At 32.0% G+C, this 20,994-nt stretch overlaps 3 protein-coding genes across 7 annotated transcripts in view; 1 reads left to right on the top strand and 2 right to left on the bottom strand.

The window, feature by feature from the left end:
- The window catches only part of LOC106054973 (endoplasmic reticulum aminopeptidase 1-like), a 51,170-nt gene extending 45,863 nt beyond the window's left edge, over positions 1-5,307 (bottom strand). The window contains exons 1-2 of one of the 4 annotated variants that reach the window (XM_056004962.1): positions 5,226-5,307; positions 2,992-3,130 (exon numbers count right to left, since the gene is read on the bottom strand). In XM_056004962.1, coding sequence (XP_055860937.1) covers positions 2,992-3,028 — 37 coding nt within the window. In that variant the 5' untranslated portion in view covers positions 3,029-3,130; positions 5,226-5,307. Of the gene's footprint in view, positions 1-1,355; positions 1,494-1,518; positions 1,607-2,991; positions 3,131-5,178 lie in introns of those variants that run through there. The other 3 variants (XM_056004963.1, XM_056004961.1, XM_056004966.1) reach the window with 3 other exon arrangements.
- An 80-nt stretch (positions 5,308-5,387) lies between these two features.
- On the top strand, positions 5,388-18,026 carry LOC106066386 (origin recognition complex subunit 4-like). The gene is made up of 14 exons (XM_056004968.1): positions 5,388-5,771; positions 5,964-6,401; positions 7,959-8,049; positions 8,637-8,712; positions 9,282-9,367; positions 9,479-9,527; positions 10,715-10,863; positions 14,768-14,941; positions 15,034-15,120; positions 15,283-15,391; positions 15,499-15,594; positions 15,866-15,930; positions 16,836-16,958; positions 17,714-18,026. The coding sequence occupies exons 2-14, from the start codon at positions 6,016-6,018 to the stop codon at positions 17,786-17,788; spliced, it is 1,566 nt and encodes a 521-aa protein (XP_055860943.1). The 5' UTR covers positions 5,388-5,771; positions 5,964-6,015; the 3' UTR covers positions 17,789-18,026.
- The window catches only part of LOC106066387 (uncharacterized), a 10,542-nt gene continuing 7,410 nt past the window's right edge, over positions 17,863-20,994 (bottom strand). For both annotated transcript variants that reach the window (XM_056004969.1, XM_013225375.2), the window contains exons 3-5: positions 20,691-20,968; positions 20,017-20,152; positions 17,863-19,783 (exon numbers count right to left, since the gene is read on the bottom strand). In XM_056004969.1, coding sequence (XP_055860944.1) covers positions 19,735-19,783; positions 20,017-20,152; positions 20,691-20,940 — 435 coding nt within the window. In that variant the 5' untranslated portion in view covers positions 20,941-20,968 and the 3' untranslated portion in view covers positions 17,863-19,734. The remainder of the gene's footprint in view (positions 19,784-20,016; positions 20,153-20,690; positions 20,969-20,994) is intronic.

Here is a 20,994-nt window from a genome sequence, read left to right as displayed (position 1 = left end):
CGGAAAATCTCATCAACCCATATATTTTTTATTTTATTTTAAACAAAAGTTTTAATCTCAATAAACATTCCAAAATGTTTTTTTTTAATTTACATGTATTACTTATATAATATGTATTTATGTAGCTTTTTCACTCAGGGGTACATGGGCAAGTGTTGACTACATAAAAGAGTCCCTGTGTCAGAAAAGTCTGAGAACCTCTGTCCTATACAGTCCCTGCGCGCTGTTTGTCTTTTTTTTTTAATGCGGGTCTATGAAAGCAGACAATGCTTTGGTATATGCTTTCTTTCATTGTAATGTCCTTACTCCAACCCAGCGTGGCTTAAAGAAATATAGGTCATGTGAAACTCAACTGGACTAATCGATGATTTTTCAAAATAATGAACAAATAGATGCCATTTTACTAGACTTTACTAAAGCATTTGATAAAGTTCACCACAATAGCTTGCTTAAAAAAATTAAAAAGCTATTTGCATTACTGGTTTATTACATCAATGAATGATTTCCTAATAGGGAGAGAACAAACTGTCATAATAAATTACTTTAAATCAACACAAACAGCTGTCAAATTAGGTGTACATTAAGGAACATAGGTCCACTGCTGTTTCTAATTTACATAAATGCCCTACCAAATTGCATTTGTTCAGGAACTAATATTATTTGCAGACAATTCTTAATATATAGAATGATAACTACACAAGATACTGAAATGACAAGCATCAAGACTTTAGCCAAGCAAAAAGAATAGTCAATAAAAAAAATCAACTTTAATATTAAGCCCAGACTAAGATGTCTTCTAAGCAGTTGTATAATGTTATTACAAAGCTTACATCAACTCACTTTGTCTGTCTGGTAAAAAGTGTGTACACGTTATTTCTCCCACAACCATTCATGGATCAAGTTGAAACTTCACATAATTATTAATTAACATAAAAAAGACATGAATCAATAAAAAAAAGTAACCAATTAAACAATTAATTACTGGTTATTAATTATTTTATTTAATAGCAACAAGAGAAATTAATACTTTAGTTTTCACATATTTGGCTAAATTTGTTGGGTTTAGTCCCCTTAAATAATTGTTGACACTTTCTCCCTCATGCATTCTTCGTCCAAGTCGATACTTTGAAAAATTATTTATTGTACCTTATAAAACATGAATAAAATAAACAAAAACACTCAATTAGTCAATTAGTTATTGGTAATTAATTTTTTTGTTTGATATTGAATAAGGGAAATATCTTGTACAATATTGGTAGATACATGTTTAAAGAAGGAGTTCTTCCCCTTTAGTTAAGCTTTTGTTGTTTTTTTTTAAAAGGATTTTTTATATTTTGTTTTCAACATAAGCTTACCCAGTGAATTAAGACAATGAATGTTAGGTTTCCTTGAGAATTCTCAATCAACCTTACAATGGAGAGTCAACATTAATTCTCAACATTTAGTACTAATCTAATCGTTAGTTCACTCCAGCACTAAATCTAGTATGCACAAAACTATTACCACTCCTGAACACACATTTATCAATATAGCAGCGAGTGTAGAATTTCCTCAACTCTAGCATGAAAGAATAGATCGAATTATTTAAAAAAAAACAGGATTGAATTCATTCAACTGGACAGCATGAGAACAGAATGAATATGAAAGATAGTGCTTCAAGTACCATTCAGACTGGCTAAATCTAATTGGTAAATACTGAGAGAGGCAAAGAATACAAGACTGCCAGAAATTGTGGGCAGGGGGAAGCTAATAATAGTCTAAATGGAGCTGGCAAAAGGTTAAAGTCATTTGGCGTAATCACCAAAGTTGTGAAATGTGGATGGTTGGTGACAAGAGAACATATGAACCAGACATTGAATGGTAGGTAGGTAGAATGGGGATTTCAAAATGAAAAGGGGAAGGTGTAATATGAAAAAAAGAATAAATAATAAGACATGGTGAATGAGGACTTAACTGGAGGCATCAGATACAATGAGAGGCTGTCCAAACTTAACTAGATAAATAATGGACTTTTTAAACCAATGGCTATGCCCAGTATTTGAAAGAATTTCCATCCAAATTATCACAGAACTATTCAAAATTATAACTTCCATTAAAACCTCCATCGGCTCTCTCAAGAATGTCAAGTCTTTCAAAAATAATTTTCTTGGAAATGATAGAAATATATAAATGTATAAAAATGTTACCAGTTTATTACTATTTACTAATATAAAAATACTAATAAATTACTAATGATTACACTACTGACAACTAACTAGCAATTAGAGTAAAGAAAGTGTGAAAGAGGAACAAACCCCAGAGCACCAACATTTAAATATTTGATCACATGGGTATTTTTAATGCTTAAAATAATACTACATGATCATGTGTGTGTGTGTTTTTATTTAACTTTTTAAGTGCACTTAAAATCTAACTGAATCAATGTTGGGAAAATACTTTTTAAAATAAGCAAATTACCAGTACCTTATACAAATGCACATACTTTTGAATATGCTTTTTTTATTTGTTACCAACAACAGGCTACATTTTGTTGACAAAAACATATACCTAGAATGCATTCACAGAGGTGAATTAAGTAAATTAACCATATTATACATTTATATATAAAACACTTAGCCATAACTATAAAACAAAAACTTATCCTAATAAGATACTTGGAAAAACAAAGATGAAGGCACTTTTATATATGCTAGGACAAATTTGTACAAGTGCTGCTTCTTCCCTACTGCCATTAGAGCATGGAACAGGTTGCCAACCAATGACTTAGCAGTGATTAACCTTAAGTCTCTAATTAACATGCACAGCTAGATTAACACATATATAATGCAAATCTCTGATTTGAAAGAATGTCTACAATTGATACAAAAGAAGGGCAGGATTAAAAGAAGCAGCTCAACTCCAGACTTTCTTTTTAATGAAAAAAAAAGGAGTTAAAATTTGAAGTGTAGTACGTTTTTGACTGCTATAAAAAGTTCTGACTAAATTCCTTACCTGGAAGAAAGGAAACTTCTTCCACTTCATGATCCATTTTTGATTTTAATCGGAATGTAAAATCTGTTGATATTTATATTTTGATTCTCCTTTTAATTAATCCATATGTATGTTATATAAATTCACTGGTGTCAACAGTCTGAAATAGAAACAACAAAAAGTTTTGTTTGCATAGAACTTTTTTAAAAAATCAAAAAGAAATAACAGAGTGCAATAATAAAAGTTTTTAAATTGGTACCGGTAATTTAAATATTTGTTAACTCTACTTTATTTCTTGTAATTTTAATATTTTTAGCTTAGTTTTCTTCATGTGCATGAAATATATATATTTATTTCTATTTCTATTATATATTTCTATTGTATTATTTCTAAGATTTGAAAGCTGAAAATAAAAACAGGGGGGATTTAGAATATTTTGGTCTAGTTTTGCAAAAATTACCATCACTACCTGAATCTAAAATAAAAAGTCCAGTCAATAAAAAAAAGTTTTTCTATTGCACAGCTTATGTAAAGTTTAACTGTTTCTTCCTGTGATAATTTGACGAGTAGATAGCATCTAGTATCCTTTTTTTAGTATCTATTTTGTTCTTTTCTGGATCTGTTTAGTATCTTTGGTATTTCCAAGTTTCTAATGGTAATTTTCAGTAAACCATTTTTTTTAAATTTTATAGTATTTTTTGTTATTTTCTAATAATTTATATTCTCACATTTTTTAGTATTTTATTAGCAAGGCTGAATGGTTTTTTGGATGTGCTCTGGGCTGTCATCTCAATGGCCTGGTTCAAACCTTGTCTGAAGTTTGTGTTAGGATATAATTATCGAATCTGCGTGTTAAGCACTCTGCTATACTGTGAAATTTTGTCCAACTAGTCTTGGCAGGAAAGAAAGCTTCACCTTCTGATGCATAAGGTGGATCTTCAAAGAAAGGTGGCAAGATAAACATAACCAATAAGGAAGTCCTTTGAAAACAGAGTACAAAGACATCTGCTCTATTATCAGCAGTAAATGGCTTGGACATGTTCACAGAATGATATTGGGTTGACTTCCACAAGATATAGTGTATGGTGATCTAATAGAATGCAGGAGAGCTGCAGACCATCCACTTCTAAGTCTTCTATGATATATTTATCTTATCTACTTATCTTATATATTACAGATGTTACATAAAAAAAAAGATAATTACGTTCTACACATTTCATGTGTCAATCTTGTCATGCCTGTTAATCAATGACTTAAACCCTACTGTTGGTTATCCTGGCTGATTCAGGCAACCCATTCCATTCTCTAATGGAACTAGGGAAGAAAGAGCAATTGTACAAATCTGTTCTAGCATGTGGAATAGGAATTTTGCCTTTATCTTTGTGTCTTTCTGGGTATTTCATTAGGTTTTGTTTTTCTATTTGTAAGTTATGGTTTAGTTAGTGTATTGTATTATAGCTTCTTTAATTTTTATTCTTCTGTCCTGAAGTGTTTCTAAGTTTAGTTATTTTACAAATGGTGTTACTCTAACCAAATTGGAATATTCGTTTGTTACAAATCTCACTGCTCTATTTGTTCTAGTTTCTTTATGTTTTCTTGAGTTGAGGGATACATACTCACTGATGTATGCAATCACAACATGAATATCATAATATGAAGCTCTTCAGAATCAACACCAACAGTTGGAAGAAAGAATTATAGGAGAGACAGACATGGAGTATAATGATGATCAAGGAAGTGTCCAGGATCAGGGTTAGGGTCAGACAGACAACATGCTATACCACTTTTAAGAACATTAAGACCTACTCGTTTAAAACTTTTTTAGATTAGTTTTTTTATTTCTATTGTCGTGTTTGTGTTTGTAATGTTATTACATCGCCTTGAGCCTACATTTTGTTTGTTAACAGTGCTTTATAAATAAAATTATTATTATCACTATGTGACTACCGTCATATGTTAGTGCGTGTTGGCTTTACTTTTACTCTTTTAGAAAGCCAATTTTCATCATGATAAATTGAATATTACTTAAGACTTTTTTTTTTTTTTAAGTTAAGCATTAACTTTAACGCCACTTTACGGATCCGGTGTTTTGAACTAATACTTACTAATAGATCTATATAAAATTAATAATATATAATTAAATAATCACTTCATCGCATTTATTATTGATGCAATGATTATAAACAAGAAATATACAAATGGATCTACATCTATTTTAAAGATTTAGACTAGGCTAGATCTAATGATTAGATTACTTTCTAGATCTAGATCTAGATCCTAGTAGATCTATAAATCTAGACGTCTTTCCGTAATTTCTAATATAAACATGACACAGTTGCATATGATTGATATAATTACTAGGCCAGATACTTCTACTTCCGGGTTAAACTTTATACATTCAAGACTTCATTCAAGACTATATCTAGAATCTAAATAGATCTAACATAGTCTAAAGATCTAGATCTATTATTCTTCTAAAAAATATCTAATATGTAGATCTAGATCTATCGATTCAAATTCAAAGATTAATTTCTATTTCACATCCATATACCCAAAAAATACCACCTAAAAATATTCGTTTCGTAATTTTCGCGAACTAGATCTAATTTCTAATTATTATTTTTTTTTAACTTTCAAAAACTGATCAACACTTTGGTCTCAACATTGAAAAATTCTACTTTCAATTTGACAAGGCTTTTCGCGGCAACTAACTATTGAGTCTATTGTTAAGTATTGAATTGATGATCTCATAGATCTAGATCTACATCTAGACTATATTGAGGGTTCGAGATCTAGACCTGGTAACCGTATCATCTTATATAAATAATAATAATAGAATAGATGAGTAGAGTAAAAGACAGTAGTCTTAATTTAATTCTAATTCTTCTAGTCATCTGACGTACTGCAGCATTAACTTTGTCTACTTTTTTTCTTAGAGTGACTTAGACTTAGACATTTAGATCTAGTTAAAAAAAAATTATTTCTCTTTTCAGATTACAAATAATAACTCATAAGTCAAAATCAAACTGGCAATATACTTTTAAAATGGTAAAATCTAAGCCAGTTTCCCCTGAAAAAGGTAGACCGCAGTCTATTGACAGAAAACAAGCTTTCAAATCTCCAAGTAAAACGCCTACGAAATCACCTAGAAACAAACTCTTCTCAACACCAGATCTAGAACATGCATCACCAGTTAAAAACCTCTGTAGGATATCATCTCCTGCAAAAAAGAATTTATTTGGTGTCCAGGCATCACCCAAACGCCAACAGATTGTTCCACCCAAGTGCAATTCCCCAAGAAAAAGCTCTGTCGCTATGTCATCTAGTCAATCCTTAAATGATCCACTTGCAGAAGTGCAGCAAATTTTAAGACAGAGAATTTCTCAACATTGTTTTCCACCTCTAATTATTGGATATGAAAAGGAGAAAAGGTATTTAAATAATCACATTTTTTGTCTTACAAAGTAAGTTTGTTCCCCTTTCAGACCTTGTGGTCTATAGGGCAGATGATGTAAAGGTCATCTGTTTCTGTGGCCTATGGTTAAGGAGGGTGTCATGTGGCCAGCACAACAAACTGCCCTTACTTTTCCCCAACTAATGTCAGGTACCCATTAGAGCTGGGTGGACTCAAAGGCGACCAAAGATGCCAAAATTAAAAATCCCAGTCGTCACCAGGATTCAAACCCGGGACCTCCCAGTTCGGAAGCCAAGCTCTTTACCGCTCAACCACCACACCTTACAAAATAAATTGAACATGAAATAGTGGGAAAAGTGTTATGGTGATCAGCTACCGTTCTTAATGTAGACTTAGATCTGATTAGATGTATAGCAGGTTATTTTATTGTAGTTTTTTTATTATTATTTAAAATGTTTTGAATGTTCTTTCAGAATAAAGATCAGTGCATCCTAGCCCAAAGCTCCTGCAGGAGGGTGGGGAATGGCAGCAGGCAGGGTTAGAAATTGGAACTATCTAGACAACAGTCCAGAGTGCATACCACATAACCAGGCAGCCACATTTAGTTAAAACCAGTGTAAAATGAAATAAATAGTTTGGTCGTATTTTTAATTTCTTTTCTGTAGCACATCTTTCATGCATATATCATGCGCAGTAAATTGTGGTCCAATCTCTTTTGTCACTATGTGCTCAGCAAACACAACTCAGCTCAAGTCTGGATTCAAACTTAAGCCCCCTTGGTAAATAGCCAATTGCATTTTTCAACTCAGCCTCACAATATAAAACGTAAAGTTTCAGACTTTATGATCTAGAGGGCAGATGATTTAAAACATATTGTTCAAAATAATGGGCGAAATGAATTTGACTAGGCCTGCGTTTGATAAGGTTTTGAAGGGTAATAACTTGCTTACGATGTAAATAAATTCATTGCTTAGAATGGTTTAAAGGATTTTAAATTTTATGATTTAAAGTAAATGGCTATTGCTAAGCATAACTATGTCACTATCTATATATAGAAAGAGCAGTGCAATACAATGTTCTCAGGGAGAGTGAACAAGCAAGGATTTGTAAATGGAACAAGTCCAAATATTATGATAGCTGGTACCATGGTAGCATGGTACAGAAGTCTGGAGGTTTCTAAAACACCCATAGCAGATGAATAGTGGGGGCTAGACAGAAAGGATCAAGCAATTCTTGCACAGTTTCGTCCAGGTCATCGTCACCAAGGTCCAAGAAAACAGAGGACACAGAAACAGAAGAACACACCCTTAACAATTTTAAGATGCTAAAAAACAGTTTCAAAGGTACTCTTAGTCCTGAAAATGATAGAACTGCTGCATGTGGGGTTCTGTCCTTGTACGGAGACAAGGACACCCCCTAAGAGCACTGCCAGATACATGAACTGTGCTACAAGGGAGTTATCTCAGCACAGTGCCTTAGTGCATGGAGACTTACAACTATGGAATGTTTGGTCAGCATCACTATTGAATTTCAAACTGACCACTAATGTACATTTTTTTTGTTTTTTTTTTAGTCAGCTGTATGATCTCATTAAAAGAACAGCAACAACCGGTGAGAGTAATTCTTTACTTGTGATAGGGCCCAGAGGCTGCGGAAAGACAATGGTAAATGGATTTTTTTTAAAGTATATCTACATCAAAAAAAAACCCACATCATTTATAAAATAATTTATCTGCAATAAACCTATCAAGTGATATTATTGCATACTGCGTAATTTTTATTATGTAGTATTAATTGATGTTAAACTACAAATGCTATTACTTAAGAATAATTTCCTAATTATGGAGTACTTAAGTTTTCTCAGAACAAATCTATTTTATATGTCTTCCATTCTGTATCTGTGAGATATCAATTGATTTAGTCAGACAGGCATAGTGCAAGGCTGTTAAATCCCAAATTCTACCATCAAATCAAGTCTTGATATGACATGCCTTGTGTTCACCTAAATTTAGCTTCGTTTGAGAATAAAAAGTTGAGCTCAGCCAAAGACCTGAGCTTAAAGTCTACTTAATGATATTCTTAATGATAAAGCAAAAATCTACTGTAAGTTCTGTTATGTTAATGCTGCTCCACCTGTTTTATGAGCCTCTTGAGAATTTTAACAGGACATGTTTCTTTTCTGTTTAGTTTTTTACAATGATATTAATGAAAGATTGTTTTTTTACCCTTTTTTTTTTACTTTGGTTTTTAGCTCATTTCCAAGGTTGTGGATGAATTACTTAGTTCCAGTACTATCAGAGAGAATCTATTGCTAGTCAAGTTAAATGGTAATAGGAAAACTAGAATTTTTGTTGTATTTTGCTAAGTAGTAGTACAAATATATTTTTTCATGAATCAAAGAACTTCTAAAACATCAAGCAGACAATTTAAAGATGGTTTTCCTTGTAGCCTTAGACTTAGCTAGAGATTATCACTTTGAGACATTAGCAAACAAATTAACTCTTTCTCTCCTAATCGACGATACCATCATTGATTTTGACCTCATTAAAATGTTTAATTTTATAAACTTGACTTTGTGTTATATAAAAAGAGCATGCATTTCCCTTTAATTCTATACCAAATAAAACATTGTCTGATAACAAACAACAAAGCTATTGAAGCTTAATCATAACGGGAGTGAAATAGTAATGAGCAAAATGAACTCCTTAGAAACGTGGGAAAATAATAATAATTAGGGAGAGAAAGGGTTCATCTATTATTAAAAACATGTTTTTTTTAACTATAAGGATTTTTTTTTTTGTTTATTAATTGGGTGTTGGATAAAATACATATGATTGCTCGAAGCAGTAAATGTTTGAGGGTGGAAAACATTTTTGTATTCACTATTTTTTTAAAGGTCTGCTACAAACAAATGATAAGATTGCACTAAGGGAGATAACTCTACAGCTTCAGCTTGAAAATACAGTTGGTGATAAAGTTTTTGTAAGTATTTGTTTTCTTGCTAAAGAAATCTGTTATTTTTATGTGTGTGTATGAAGTTTATATATTTTATAATGTGCAACTTTTTTTTTTTTTTTGTTTTAACGTCTTCAGGGGTCTTTTGCAGAGACACTGCAGTTTCTTTTACAGGCTTTGAAGAGTGGTAAGATATTTTTCACTGTATGGTTGAAGGTCATTTGAATATAATTTAATTACAGTCATAAGAGCATTGGTGTATGTTGTTTTTTTTTAATTGCTGATAATCTTAGTAGTAGTTGTGGTTGTTTCAGTTAGTATCTTTCTTTTTTTTTGGCTTCCACTCTTGATATTGAGTGTATGAATAGTATCACAAAAGTTAGCTTGTAATGACTGAAACAATATATTATAACATTATGACAATTTCAAGATCAATCGAGTCACACACACTGCTTGACCATTCAGACACTCTAAAACCTTGATGGGGGTGCGGTGGCTGAGTGGTTAAGCGCTTGGCTTCTGAACCTGGGGTCCTGGGTTTGAATCTCATTGAAGACTGGGACTTTAAATTTTGGGATTTTTAGGGCTTTTCTGAGTCCACCCAACTCATATAGGTACTTGACGTAAGTTGGGGAAAGTAAAGGTAGTTGGTCTTTGTGCTGGCCACATGACACCCTGATTGTTAACCATTGGCCAAACAGATGACCATAACATAGATCGCAAGGTTTTAAATGGAAACTAAAAGCTTGATAAGAAGTTCTTTTAAAACATGCAAGATTATTTCTGCACAAGGGCAAAAGGTTGGTCATGCTCTATTCTATTCAGTTTCTAGCATTACTTTCCTTTTAGTCTCGCTCTGATCTAAAATTGTTGCAACCTCAAGTCTAAACCTTTGTAGGCTACTTGTTTAGCTTAGCAAAACACCTTAGCTACATGGACTTTGAATGTGACATTTAGTGTCGCAATGGGGTTTAGTAGATTGTTTATATTTTATAATCAGTTGGATTTGACACTGACAACATTTCTAGTGATAGAGACTCAACTACAGTGCATTCTGTTTTAACGTTTTAATACTAACCATGAGGGGTTTGACTCATATTCCTATACTGTAACCACCACGGTTCTGTGCAGGGACCGCCACTCCAGCTAAGGGGACACTGATGTCTGCCCCCTTTGTGGAATGTAGGACTGACGTTTTGGTCATGGTTGCTGAAATTCACCTGTATTATACCGTATAAGACATACAAACATCTACTGATTAATTAAACTACACACAAAAGGAAACACTCTACACCTTGCAACTCTTTTTGGTTCTAGATTACTTGCTGTTTATCCTAACAAATATGGCTGATTCTAAATGTGTGTTTTTTTCAGGTAACCAGAACAGTAAGCCAATCCTGTTTATACTAGATGAGTTTGATCTGTTTGCTCAGCATAAAAACCAAACTTTGTTGTACAATCTCTTTGATATAGCACAATCAGCTCAGGCTCCTATCTGTGTCATTGGCGTCACTTGTCGCCTGGTGAGTTTGGTTTAATTAGTGAACTACTGGAATCTATTATAATTAAAGAGAAAGATATGCTTTTTATTTTGACAAATATTCAAAACAACTACATTGTCTTTTTGAAAAAATCTCAATGACAAATTATTATTTTTTTTTTCAATTTTTACAAATGTATTGCTCTGATGATTGCATTTTTTTTCATCACCATTAGAAATTTTTTTTTTTCATAAAATGATATTTTTTTAACCGTTGTTTTTAAACTTATCTTTCTGCTAGCCATGTTACATAGACATTTTAATGCTTTCCTCATGTTCAGATTCAAAAGATAAAAACCCTCCTACTTGTTAAATTATTCTAGCGTTGGTCAAATGCTTTCCTGGTGTTTGTACTAGCATTGGTCAACCTCGTGTGCACATATCCCTAGAAGTACTCTGCATACTATTTGAGGTTTTGTACTAGCATTGGTCAACCTCGTGTGCACATATCCCTAGAAGTACTCTGCATACTATTTGAGGGTACTGAAAAAAAGATTCAGCAATGGTATCTTCTTATCTTATATAATACAGACGTTACTTCAAAAAAGAAGATGATTACGTCCTACGCGTCATGCATTTAGTCATGCATATTAACCAATGACTTAAATTCTGCCAAGTCACTGGTTTTCCTGGCTAGCTCAGGCAACCCATTCCATGCTCTAATATCACTAGGGAAGAAGGAGTATTTGTACAAATTTGTCCTAGCATATGGGACGAGGAATGTGCCTTTATCTTTGTGTCTTTCAGAGTATTTTATTAAATTTTGTTTTTGTATTTGAAGATTATGGTTCAGTGTTTTATGTATTATTGCTACTTTACTTTTGAGTCTTCTGTCCTGAAGGCTTTCTAAATTTAGTGATTTTACTAAAGGTGTTACTCTAGTCAAATTTGAATATTCGTTTGTTATGAATCGCACTGCTCTATTTTGTGTCTGTTCTAGTTTCTTAATGTTTTCTTGAGTTGAGGGGTCCCAAACAGAGGATGCATATTCTATTATTGGCCTAACCAAGGTTAAATAACATTTTAGTTTTATGTTCTTATTTGATTTATAGAAATTTCTTTTAATAAATCCTAATGCTTTGTTTGATTTTTTTGTAGTTTCATCAATATGTGGATTCCATGACAGTTTTTCATTTATTATAACACCTAGGTATTTTGCGTTTTTAGTCTGTGTTACTGGTTTGCCATGAATAAGATAAGTGGAATTAATTTGTTTTAGTTTTTTTGTTACTCTTAACAACTGACATTTTTCTGGGTGGAAAGACATGCTCCAATTTGATTCCCATTTCTGTAATTCATCTAATTCTCTTTGTAAAATATCTGTGTCTTGTGTTGTTTTTATTGTTCTATATATTATGCACTCGTCTGCAAATAATCTGACTTTAGTTCCTGAACTAATGCAATTTGGTAAATCATTTATGTAAATTAAAAATAGTAGTGGACCCAAGACTGTTCCTTGAGGTACACCTGAGTTTACTGTTATCGGTGTTGATTTAGAGCCATTTATTATTACAGTTTGTTCTCTCCCTATCAGAAAGTCTTTAATCCACTGATGCAGTGGACCATTAATGCCGAAATATTTTAATTTTTTAAGCAAACTATGGTGGTGAACTTTGTCAAAAGCCTTAGAAAAATCTAGTAAGATAGCATCTATTTGTTCACTATTATCTAAACCTTTTGAAAAATCATCAATTAGTCCTATTAGTTGTGTTTCACATGATCTATATTTCCTAAAGCCATGTTGGTATGGTGTGAGGACATTATGTTTGTCTAAGTGGTTTATGATGTTGCTACATATGGTAGACGATACTTATCTTCTCAGTTTCATTGTTCCTTCAGAGATGAAGATAATTATGTTCTAAACTTAAATCCTGCAAGGCAATAGGGCAGGGGTGGGCAAATTACGGCCCGCGGGCCACATGCGGCCCGCCAAAGTGTTTTATGCAGCCCGCCGACGCTTAATGAAGTCAGGTGTTCCCACACATTACACATAAAAAAATGCAAATATATTTATATAAATAATTATAAATATCTATAGATCTAGAAATAATTGAAACTTCTGTTTCTTATCACTTATCATGAAGAGGCTAAAGAAACATTATCATTAAACGTTTAAAGTAAACGAAGATTATTCTTAATGGCAATATTTCGAAACATTCAGTCAAAAACAAACACAAGCCAGTATTTATTCAATTCAGTCAAAAAATGTGTTAAAAGAGGTGGGTCAGCTTGTACTAGATGGCAAGTGTAGGTTTTTTAATAAAATAAAGCATTGAATATCAAATATATTGTTGGAATTGATTTCTCAATGATTTTATTATTGACACAGGGCCAACCTTAAGCATAGACAAAGTGCTTAGGGTCACCAATTGGTGAGGGCCTTGCACTGACTTTCTAGTTATTAATTTAGAGAAGAAATAGCGAAACTTGTCCTCAATGTTATTGTTGAAGTACAAAAGGTTTTTAATCAATTTAATAATTTTACTGTTATCGCTTTTTTTATTTTATTTTATTTGAGGCCACCAAATTCACTTTGCCAAGGGCCTCCAATTATCTGCCGGCCATGACTGGCAGTTCCGAGAAGTACTTGAAGATTTGGAACAAGACATTCCGATGTTCGATTACACAGTAGTATTCGCTAGCCTAGAAGAATATGGAATCTCAAGGAAGAAATAGTTCATTGAAGGACATTGACTGTGACTTTGTTACTAATATTTCTAATGAAGAGTTAAAGACAAACGTCATGTTTATCATTTGAGACATTGCAATGTTTTGTTTGCAAATGAAATGTATCTGCATCTTAAATCTTTTCAAACAAAGTTAGTCCACTTCTTGAGGCAGCGAGTGAAATCGGGAGTTATCATTTTCCTTAGCTGAAAGGTGAAACTTTTTCTAGTGAAATGGATGAAATTACAAGACTTATTTGGATTTGTTGATTGTGGAATTTGAAAGCAAATTTTAAGACGTCAAGATCTTGGAACTAGTTTTCAATACCATCAGCTCACCATTTAATGCAGAAGCTGATTTAGCTCCAGATGACATACCTCCAAGCAAATTATGATCTGAAAGAGTAATTCCAGTGAGTTCTTTCACAGAAGTTTCATGACTACCAAAAGCTGTATTCACATACTTAAGACAACTTTGCTGCGAAGCTGTCACATTATTCGGAACCTAATTCATCTGTGAACACACTTTATTTCATTTGTTTGAAAATTATGAAGTGTTAGAACAGGTCGATGCTCACTGACTGTAATTTGACAGCAGTCGCAAGAACAAAACAACTAGTAAGCTAGTTCTACAGCTACAGAACATTATGCACGGATGTAAACAGTTAAATGCTTCACATTAAGTACAATTGTACATTTGTGGTGAAATGTTGTGATGTAAAAAGACAATAGCAAAATAAAAAAAAATATTCGTAAAATTAGTTCAAGAAATCACTAACTGTTGTTGTCATTCCTTAATTGGGTATAAAAAAAAATTGTTTGCTGCCCCCAGTCCCCAATTTTTTTTAATGCGGCCCTCGGTAGAAAAAGGTTGCCCACCCCTGCAATAGGGGATGAGGGTGGGTAGTTTTCCAACCTGTGATTATCATGACAACAGTTCAAATCGTCCAAACTTTATCCAGGCAATTTTTTTTTATATATAAATAAATAAATTACAGTGTTGAGAGTTGGCACAAAAAAAAAAGCTTATTGCATACTTGAAACAAAAAAGATTGATTTGATAAAGTAAACTGCTGTTATTGTTTTTTCTTATTCTTACTTTCAGAAAATTTGAAAAAAAGTGTAAACTGTTGATTATGATATGCTTACTGTATCACAGTAAAATTTAAGGTTTGGCTTAAGCTTTCAAAATAATTTTTTTTAATGATTTGTTTCTTTCAGGATGTCATAGAGCTATTAGAGAAAAGAGTCAAGTCTCGGTTTTCTCATAGACAGCTTCATTTGTTTAACAAACTGACGTTGAAACAGTACAGGGAGATGTGCAGGCAGTACCTTAGTTTATCTAATGATTTCCCTTGTCCAGATTTTGTTCAAAAGTGGAACCAAAATATAAATGTAAGTAATGTAGCTTGGAGGTACTATTTAGTTTCATTTAATAAAAAAAAATTTTTTTGTGAATGTAATACGTCTTTCCTTTTTAATTTCAGGACCTCCTGCATGAAGTGTCTGTTAAAGATATTTTAGAAAGGCAGTTTTCACTTTCCAATGATGTCCGTGGTCTTATTTCACTCTTAGTAAGTTCCGTTGAGTTTATTGCATGTGTCAAATAAATCGCTAATCAAATTCTACTGAAAACACAAATGCATGATCAGAGGCTAAAATTATGCCAGTGTAGATTAAAAGTAGAGATATACATAGAGAACAAAAATGATGTACCACGGTACTTATCTTTTCAGACCTACCCTGTTTGTCAGATAAGCTCTAGCCACCCGCAAGTCACTGCTGCTGATTTTGTCATGTCTTTTAAATTTCTTTCAAATGATACCAAGTCTTCCATGTTACATGGTAAATGTATTTTGCTTTTATTATAAATTTAATACTGGGAGGGAACGGTTAGAAAAAAATTTCATTTCTGCGCATGAAATTCAAAACTTATAATGAATTGTCCACAGGGATATCCACACTAGAACTGTGCCTTATCATTGCCATGAAACATCTGACTGATATTTATGAAGGAGAACCTTTCAATTTTGAGATGGTTTACAGTGGTAAATAATTCATATCAATTGGTTTTTTTTTCACTTGTTTTATTTCATATATTTCACAATATTTTCACAAATCTTTTCTGTTACCCCTGGTTAACAAGGATTTCAACAGATGATCTTTACATCATATGTCCTATAGATCCCAAGGTCTGAAAATAGTACTTTTTTTTTTCTGTTGATTACTTTTTATTGTCATTCTGCTCACTCTGCTCATAGAAGTAATAAAAAAAAAAACATGCTGATATAACTTTCTTGTTTCGTTTCTTTTTTTAAGAATATCTCAAGTTTGCTAAAAGAAGAGCTGGTATACAGGTCTACGAGAAGGCTGTTGTTATGAAGGTAGCCTAATGTTATATTAATCTTGAATTTTGGTAATTATTTGCATGCATCCTAATTATATGTTCGCTTTTCACAAATTAGGGGGATTTTGAATTTCAGGATTCTTAGGGTTGGCCAAAGAAACAGATAATCTTAACATCATCTTCCCTATAGATCGTAAGGTCTGAAAGGGGAACTTTACTTTTTCAGAAATTGTTAAGTTCTACAATGTTTTATCATTATTCAGCAGATTGAACAAAATACTTTTTTTTTTTAAATTCTACTTTTAAATTATTATCAATTTGCTAAGAAATAAAAAGAAATGTTAAGTTGCAGGACTTGACTGTTAATTTTATTTAAAAAGAAAATAGAAATAAGTTTAATTTTGGTCTTTATTTAAAACTTTTTAGAAGTAGTTTTAAAAAATTGAAGCTAAAAGCTTTTACAGACTTAAATACCATTGTAATAACTATTATTCATATTTTAAAACAATGTTACCTAGCCACATGAAATACTGCACTCCTCAATAATCTTTGGACTCTTAAAACACAAGCCTTATATAATCAGATTTAAAAATTAGTTGTAATTAATTCATGGAAATTAACAAGGTGGATGAAATATTGTATAATTGTTTTATAGCTAGATCTTAAAGATAGTTTCAGATTTTTAATCGTCTGGTCGCATTCATTATATTTCGAGACAGAGAGAGCCATATATAATAATAATAATAATAATCTTTATTGTCCTTAAGGAAATATGTCTTACAATTTGTTCATTACATCAAACAAAACATTGTAACTAGAAAAAAACAAAATGTACATTCACACCAGACTCACTGATAATTTACATGTGAAAAGCAGTAGTTTCATGTTTTGTTCAGAGATGCATGGCAGCCAGGTATTTAAAATCTTTATTTTTTGGTTCAGGCTTATGAACATCTGCAAGCTCTGGAACTGATCAGAGGTCTCAACAGTTCTGGAAGTATGACCAGTGGAGTCCAAGCTTTGAAAGAATACAAACTAATGACGCTTCTTGTTCACCCGGCTCAGGTTGGATTTTTTAGTCATCTGGACTTCTTACAGTAAAATGTTATTGTACATTAGTTACTTTTAATGATTGGATACTCTCATAAATAAAATATTCTTTATTATTCTTTATGGTTTAATGACTAACTAAAAATAGATCATCATTTATAATCAAAAACATGGTTTTCTAGTAAACATAGATTGATAAGAATGACGCTATTAACATGAACTTATGTAGGAGACATTTTTTTGTCAATTGTTTAATAGCAGTTTCACACAAATTTATTTAAGCAATAAATCGCCAGTCTCAAATATAAGGTAAACTGGAATAGTTACTGGAAGGTGTGGTGCCTGAGTGGTAAAGTGCTTGGCTTCCCAAACGAAGCTTTCTGAGTTTGAATCTATGTGAAGATTGGAATCCCGAATGCCCTTGAGTCCACCCAACTCTAATGGGTACCTGACGTGGGGGAAGTAAATGTGGTTGGTCACTGTAATCACCACATGACACTCATCTTAACCACAGTGGCCATAAAAAACAAATGAGCTTTACATTTACATTAGATCAGAAGGATACCTTTACCCTGTTTTATTTAGAATTGTGTTTGTAATTGTTCTTCTGAGCTAGTCATTATACTTCTGAACTGCTGTGCAAGTGGCAACATACCAATTATGTTTTCTGTTAGGAGATGAGGCAAAGCTTTTCTATGATTGTCTCTGACTGCAACAGACGTGCACACATATAAATGTATTGTTTATCAAATAGTTTGTTTTATCCACAGCTCCTAGATGCTCTTCAGAAATATCCAAATTGTCCTACAGAAATAAAACAGTGGGCCTCACAAAGCATTAATTGATTATGTCACCACCAAATGACCAGATTTTTCTGAATCGTGTTCAAATCTTATCATACAATGTAATAAATATAGAATCAACAAATCATTTGTATTTATTTGTTTATTTTTTGGCTTAGTTTTATTGTAACCATCACTCTTCATATATATGTAAATATACTGTTGTAATCATCTTCATATATAAAATTGTATTGTAAACAAATGACTTTAAAAAAGAAAATGGCAATATGAAGGCATAAAGTATACATAGATATAAATAAATAAAGAAAATGTATGAAACACACACACACAAAACATAGTACTACAGCTCAATGATAAACACAATTAATTGTCTACTGAGTATTATTTTTATTATGAAACAAAATTTTAGTTCAAGTTAATCATTAACAATTATTAATATGTATACTAAAGTATATTTTAAAAAAAAAACAACATATGAACATTGAAGTTAATACTGCTCATGGATCAATCAAGAATATATAGCTTTATTTTTAAAAGAATTTAGCTTTTCCTTATTAAACATATTTGTTCCATTTCTACTATTCCTAGTAATTCTTTTTTATTTGTAGATATCTACAATCACAGGCATGATTTTATGTTATGACTGGAATTTTCTTTTTATAGTACAATAAAAGTAAAAAAAAATAAATTTTTAATTCAATCACCAATTTCAAAAGCATTTTGAATTGTGATTCTTAAACAAAATATTTAAAATAATTTTTACTGTTAATCTTGTGCACTAGTTTTTAAAAGAAAAAAAAAACAACTAAACAAACAAAAACAGTGTCTTTGGTTTTCAAATCAAAGGTAGATAAAATATGTACATATAATGCTACTTCATGTGGACTGGCAGAAAGGGATGTAACTTTCTGTAGATGTCTCTATTTATTTTGACAGGGAATGAGTGATAACATTGTTGCATAAAAGCTATAAATGTCTCAATAAATAAACATAACTATTGATAACACAGCCTAATGTGGATGAAAGGGTCCAGAGTTTGTGATAATGCTGGATTATTAGGAATTGGGTAAAAAAAAAAAAAAGACACTACAGGAAATATACTTCTGTATGTATTACTTGCTAGAGGACAAGCAGCCCAAATACCCTAAAACAAATAAAAAGTATGTACTCTATAAAGGCATAGAGCTTTTCTAACCTGTGAATAAATTACAGAATGTACATTCAGTTTCCTAAAAAGACACATCAGAAAAATACTTTATGAAGACGTCTATACTAAATATGAACTTCAATGATTCGCCCTATCATGGTGTTGCCAAGTAATCAAGACGGCTTAGTCCTCAGTATTACCTTATAAAAGTTATTAGATTTGAGAAGTGAGATACTAAACAGAATTTTGTTGTTTTTTTTTAAACTTGTTAATTAATAAAAAGTAGTGGCTGAAATAATTATTGTAAGCATATCTTTATGGATGGGACATTGCATCCTTTTTATTTCCTTAGCATTTCTAAAAAGTCACAGTAATTATCGTCTATAAAACGGCAAGCTGTAAAAGTGAACTTGCATAGACTGAAAGTTCACTACAATTAAAATGAATGTAGATTCCAGATAGAAATCACGATATTTAACAATCTTAGTACCTTTTAAGAATTTAATGTAATTTACATGGCAAAGCAGCATAAATCTGTTTTAAACAAATGAATATTAGGAATGAACTAGCCCACTATGGATGTATGCAAACTTATTATTTTAGTATTTGAGAGTTGCCAACTAAAAAAAGCTGCAACATCAAAGCCCCAAAAGAGAATATTTTGAAACTGCTAATTCATTCATAATATCTATTTTCAAGCAATCAACTCCCTGTTTCGCACTAACATTTCAAAGAAAACACTTATCAAAATAAAATTATATGTTGGTAAATGGCTTAAGAAACATTATACTTTGAGTCATTTGATCTTATTTCACCAAATGTAAATAACAACCTTTCTTTTTCAAAACAGAGTAAAGTGTTTATTGGTTAGTTTCATATCATCAACAAATCTGAAATGAAGAGAAAGAAAAACAAATGAGGATTAGAAAAATGTCAACATATTGTATATAGTGTAAAAAAAAGAGCATGATGACATGTTTAAACAATAAAGTTGTATATAAAAAAAAAGACAAAACTATATACAAATTGAGAGGTGATGTAACACTAGTGATGTTATGTTTTAATAATAAATGTTACTGGTGCTGTTTAAAGTGAATTAAAACTAAATATTTTGTGGACCTACTTGCTCATTTCACTGTGTATCACTGGCTTCCTCTGCACGCAAGTCCAGGGCAACGTTGTTCTGAGAGGTTCATCTTTTTTCCACCAGCCTATATTTTGAGCAGTTGTGGCAGGCCGAAGATAGATGTTCTGGGGATCTGGGTGCAATGAAATAACAAATACTAGTATACCAATAACATGGCTTTATTTGACACTTTACACTACACTGGGGAAATCAATGCAAGTAACTGATAAATACTTTAAGCTTTTTTTTTTTTACATTAAATTCTAAAAGGAAGTGCCTCTTTAAGCCTTTTATTAGTAAAAGTGTTTTAACCAAATATATATTCTTTTACCCTCTGTGACTTCCCCAATTTAATTCACAGTTGACAGACCCTAATACCACAACATCCCCAGCATTTAACCAACACTGCGGAATAGCTAAGAAAAATAGTATGCTTTTTTTTCTTTTCCTTGGCACAAACTACAAAAGAGCTTTACAGCTCTGCAAAGAAACTAGATGAAGGAGAAGAATGACTTGGCAGAATTTAAGCCATTGGTTAACATGCATGACTAGATGCATGAAGCATAGGACGTAATCATCTTCTTTTTTGAAGTAACGTCTGTATTTTAAGATAAGAATAAGAATATATATGTGTGTGTATGTAAATTAGTTTTTTTTTAGAATCAACTTACCTCTAGGGTTTCTTACATGTTTCATTCTTAGCCTGCAGTATTCATTATATGACCGGTCAGGCCCTCTGCCATACTGTGAAATATCATCAACTGGGACAATAGAACGAGGCGGTGAATTGAAGTCTTTTAAAGGTGGCAAGGCCAGATATCCAAGCTGAGTTTTTGATCTAATAGGGTCCTTCTGAGATGCTATGGATATTTCCTTGATGGTGTTTTGATATCCAACGTGAGTTAGTCCAAAGAAAGACATTGTCAGACTAACCTTAACCTGTTTAGGCCTGTAAAATAAAATTTGGAGGAAAAA

Source organism: Biomphalaria glabrata, chromosome 11 (assembly GCF_947242115.1).
Source record: "Biomphalaria glabrata chromosome 11, xgBioGlab47.1, whole genome shotgun sequence".
Taxonomy (NCBI): Eukaryota; Metazoa; Mollusca; class Gastropoda; family Planorbidae; genus Biomphalaria; species Biomphalaria glabrata.
This window is presented reverse-complemented; position numbering and strand designations above follow the sequence as displayed.

Excerpts from the sequence above, each read along its gene's own strand:
- LOC106066386 (XM_056004968.1), top strand. The coding sequence starts at position 6,016 with ATGGTAAAATCTAAGCCAGTTTCCCCTGAAAAAGGTAGACCGCAGTCT. Across the intron at positions 9,368-9,478 it reads CAGTTGGTGATAAAGTTTTT|GGGTCTTTTGCAGAGACACT; the intron begins GTAAGTATTTGT and ends TAACGTCTTCAG. Across the intron at positions 15,121-15,282 it reads GTGGTCTTATTTCACTCTTA|ACCTACCCTGTTTGTCAGAT; the intron begins GTAAGTTCCGTT and ends TTATCTTTTCAG.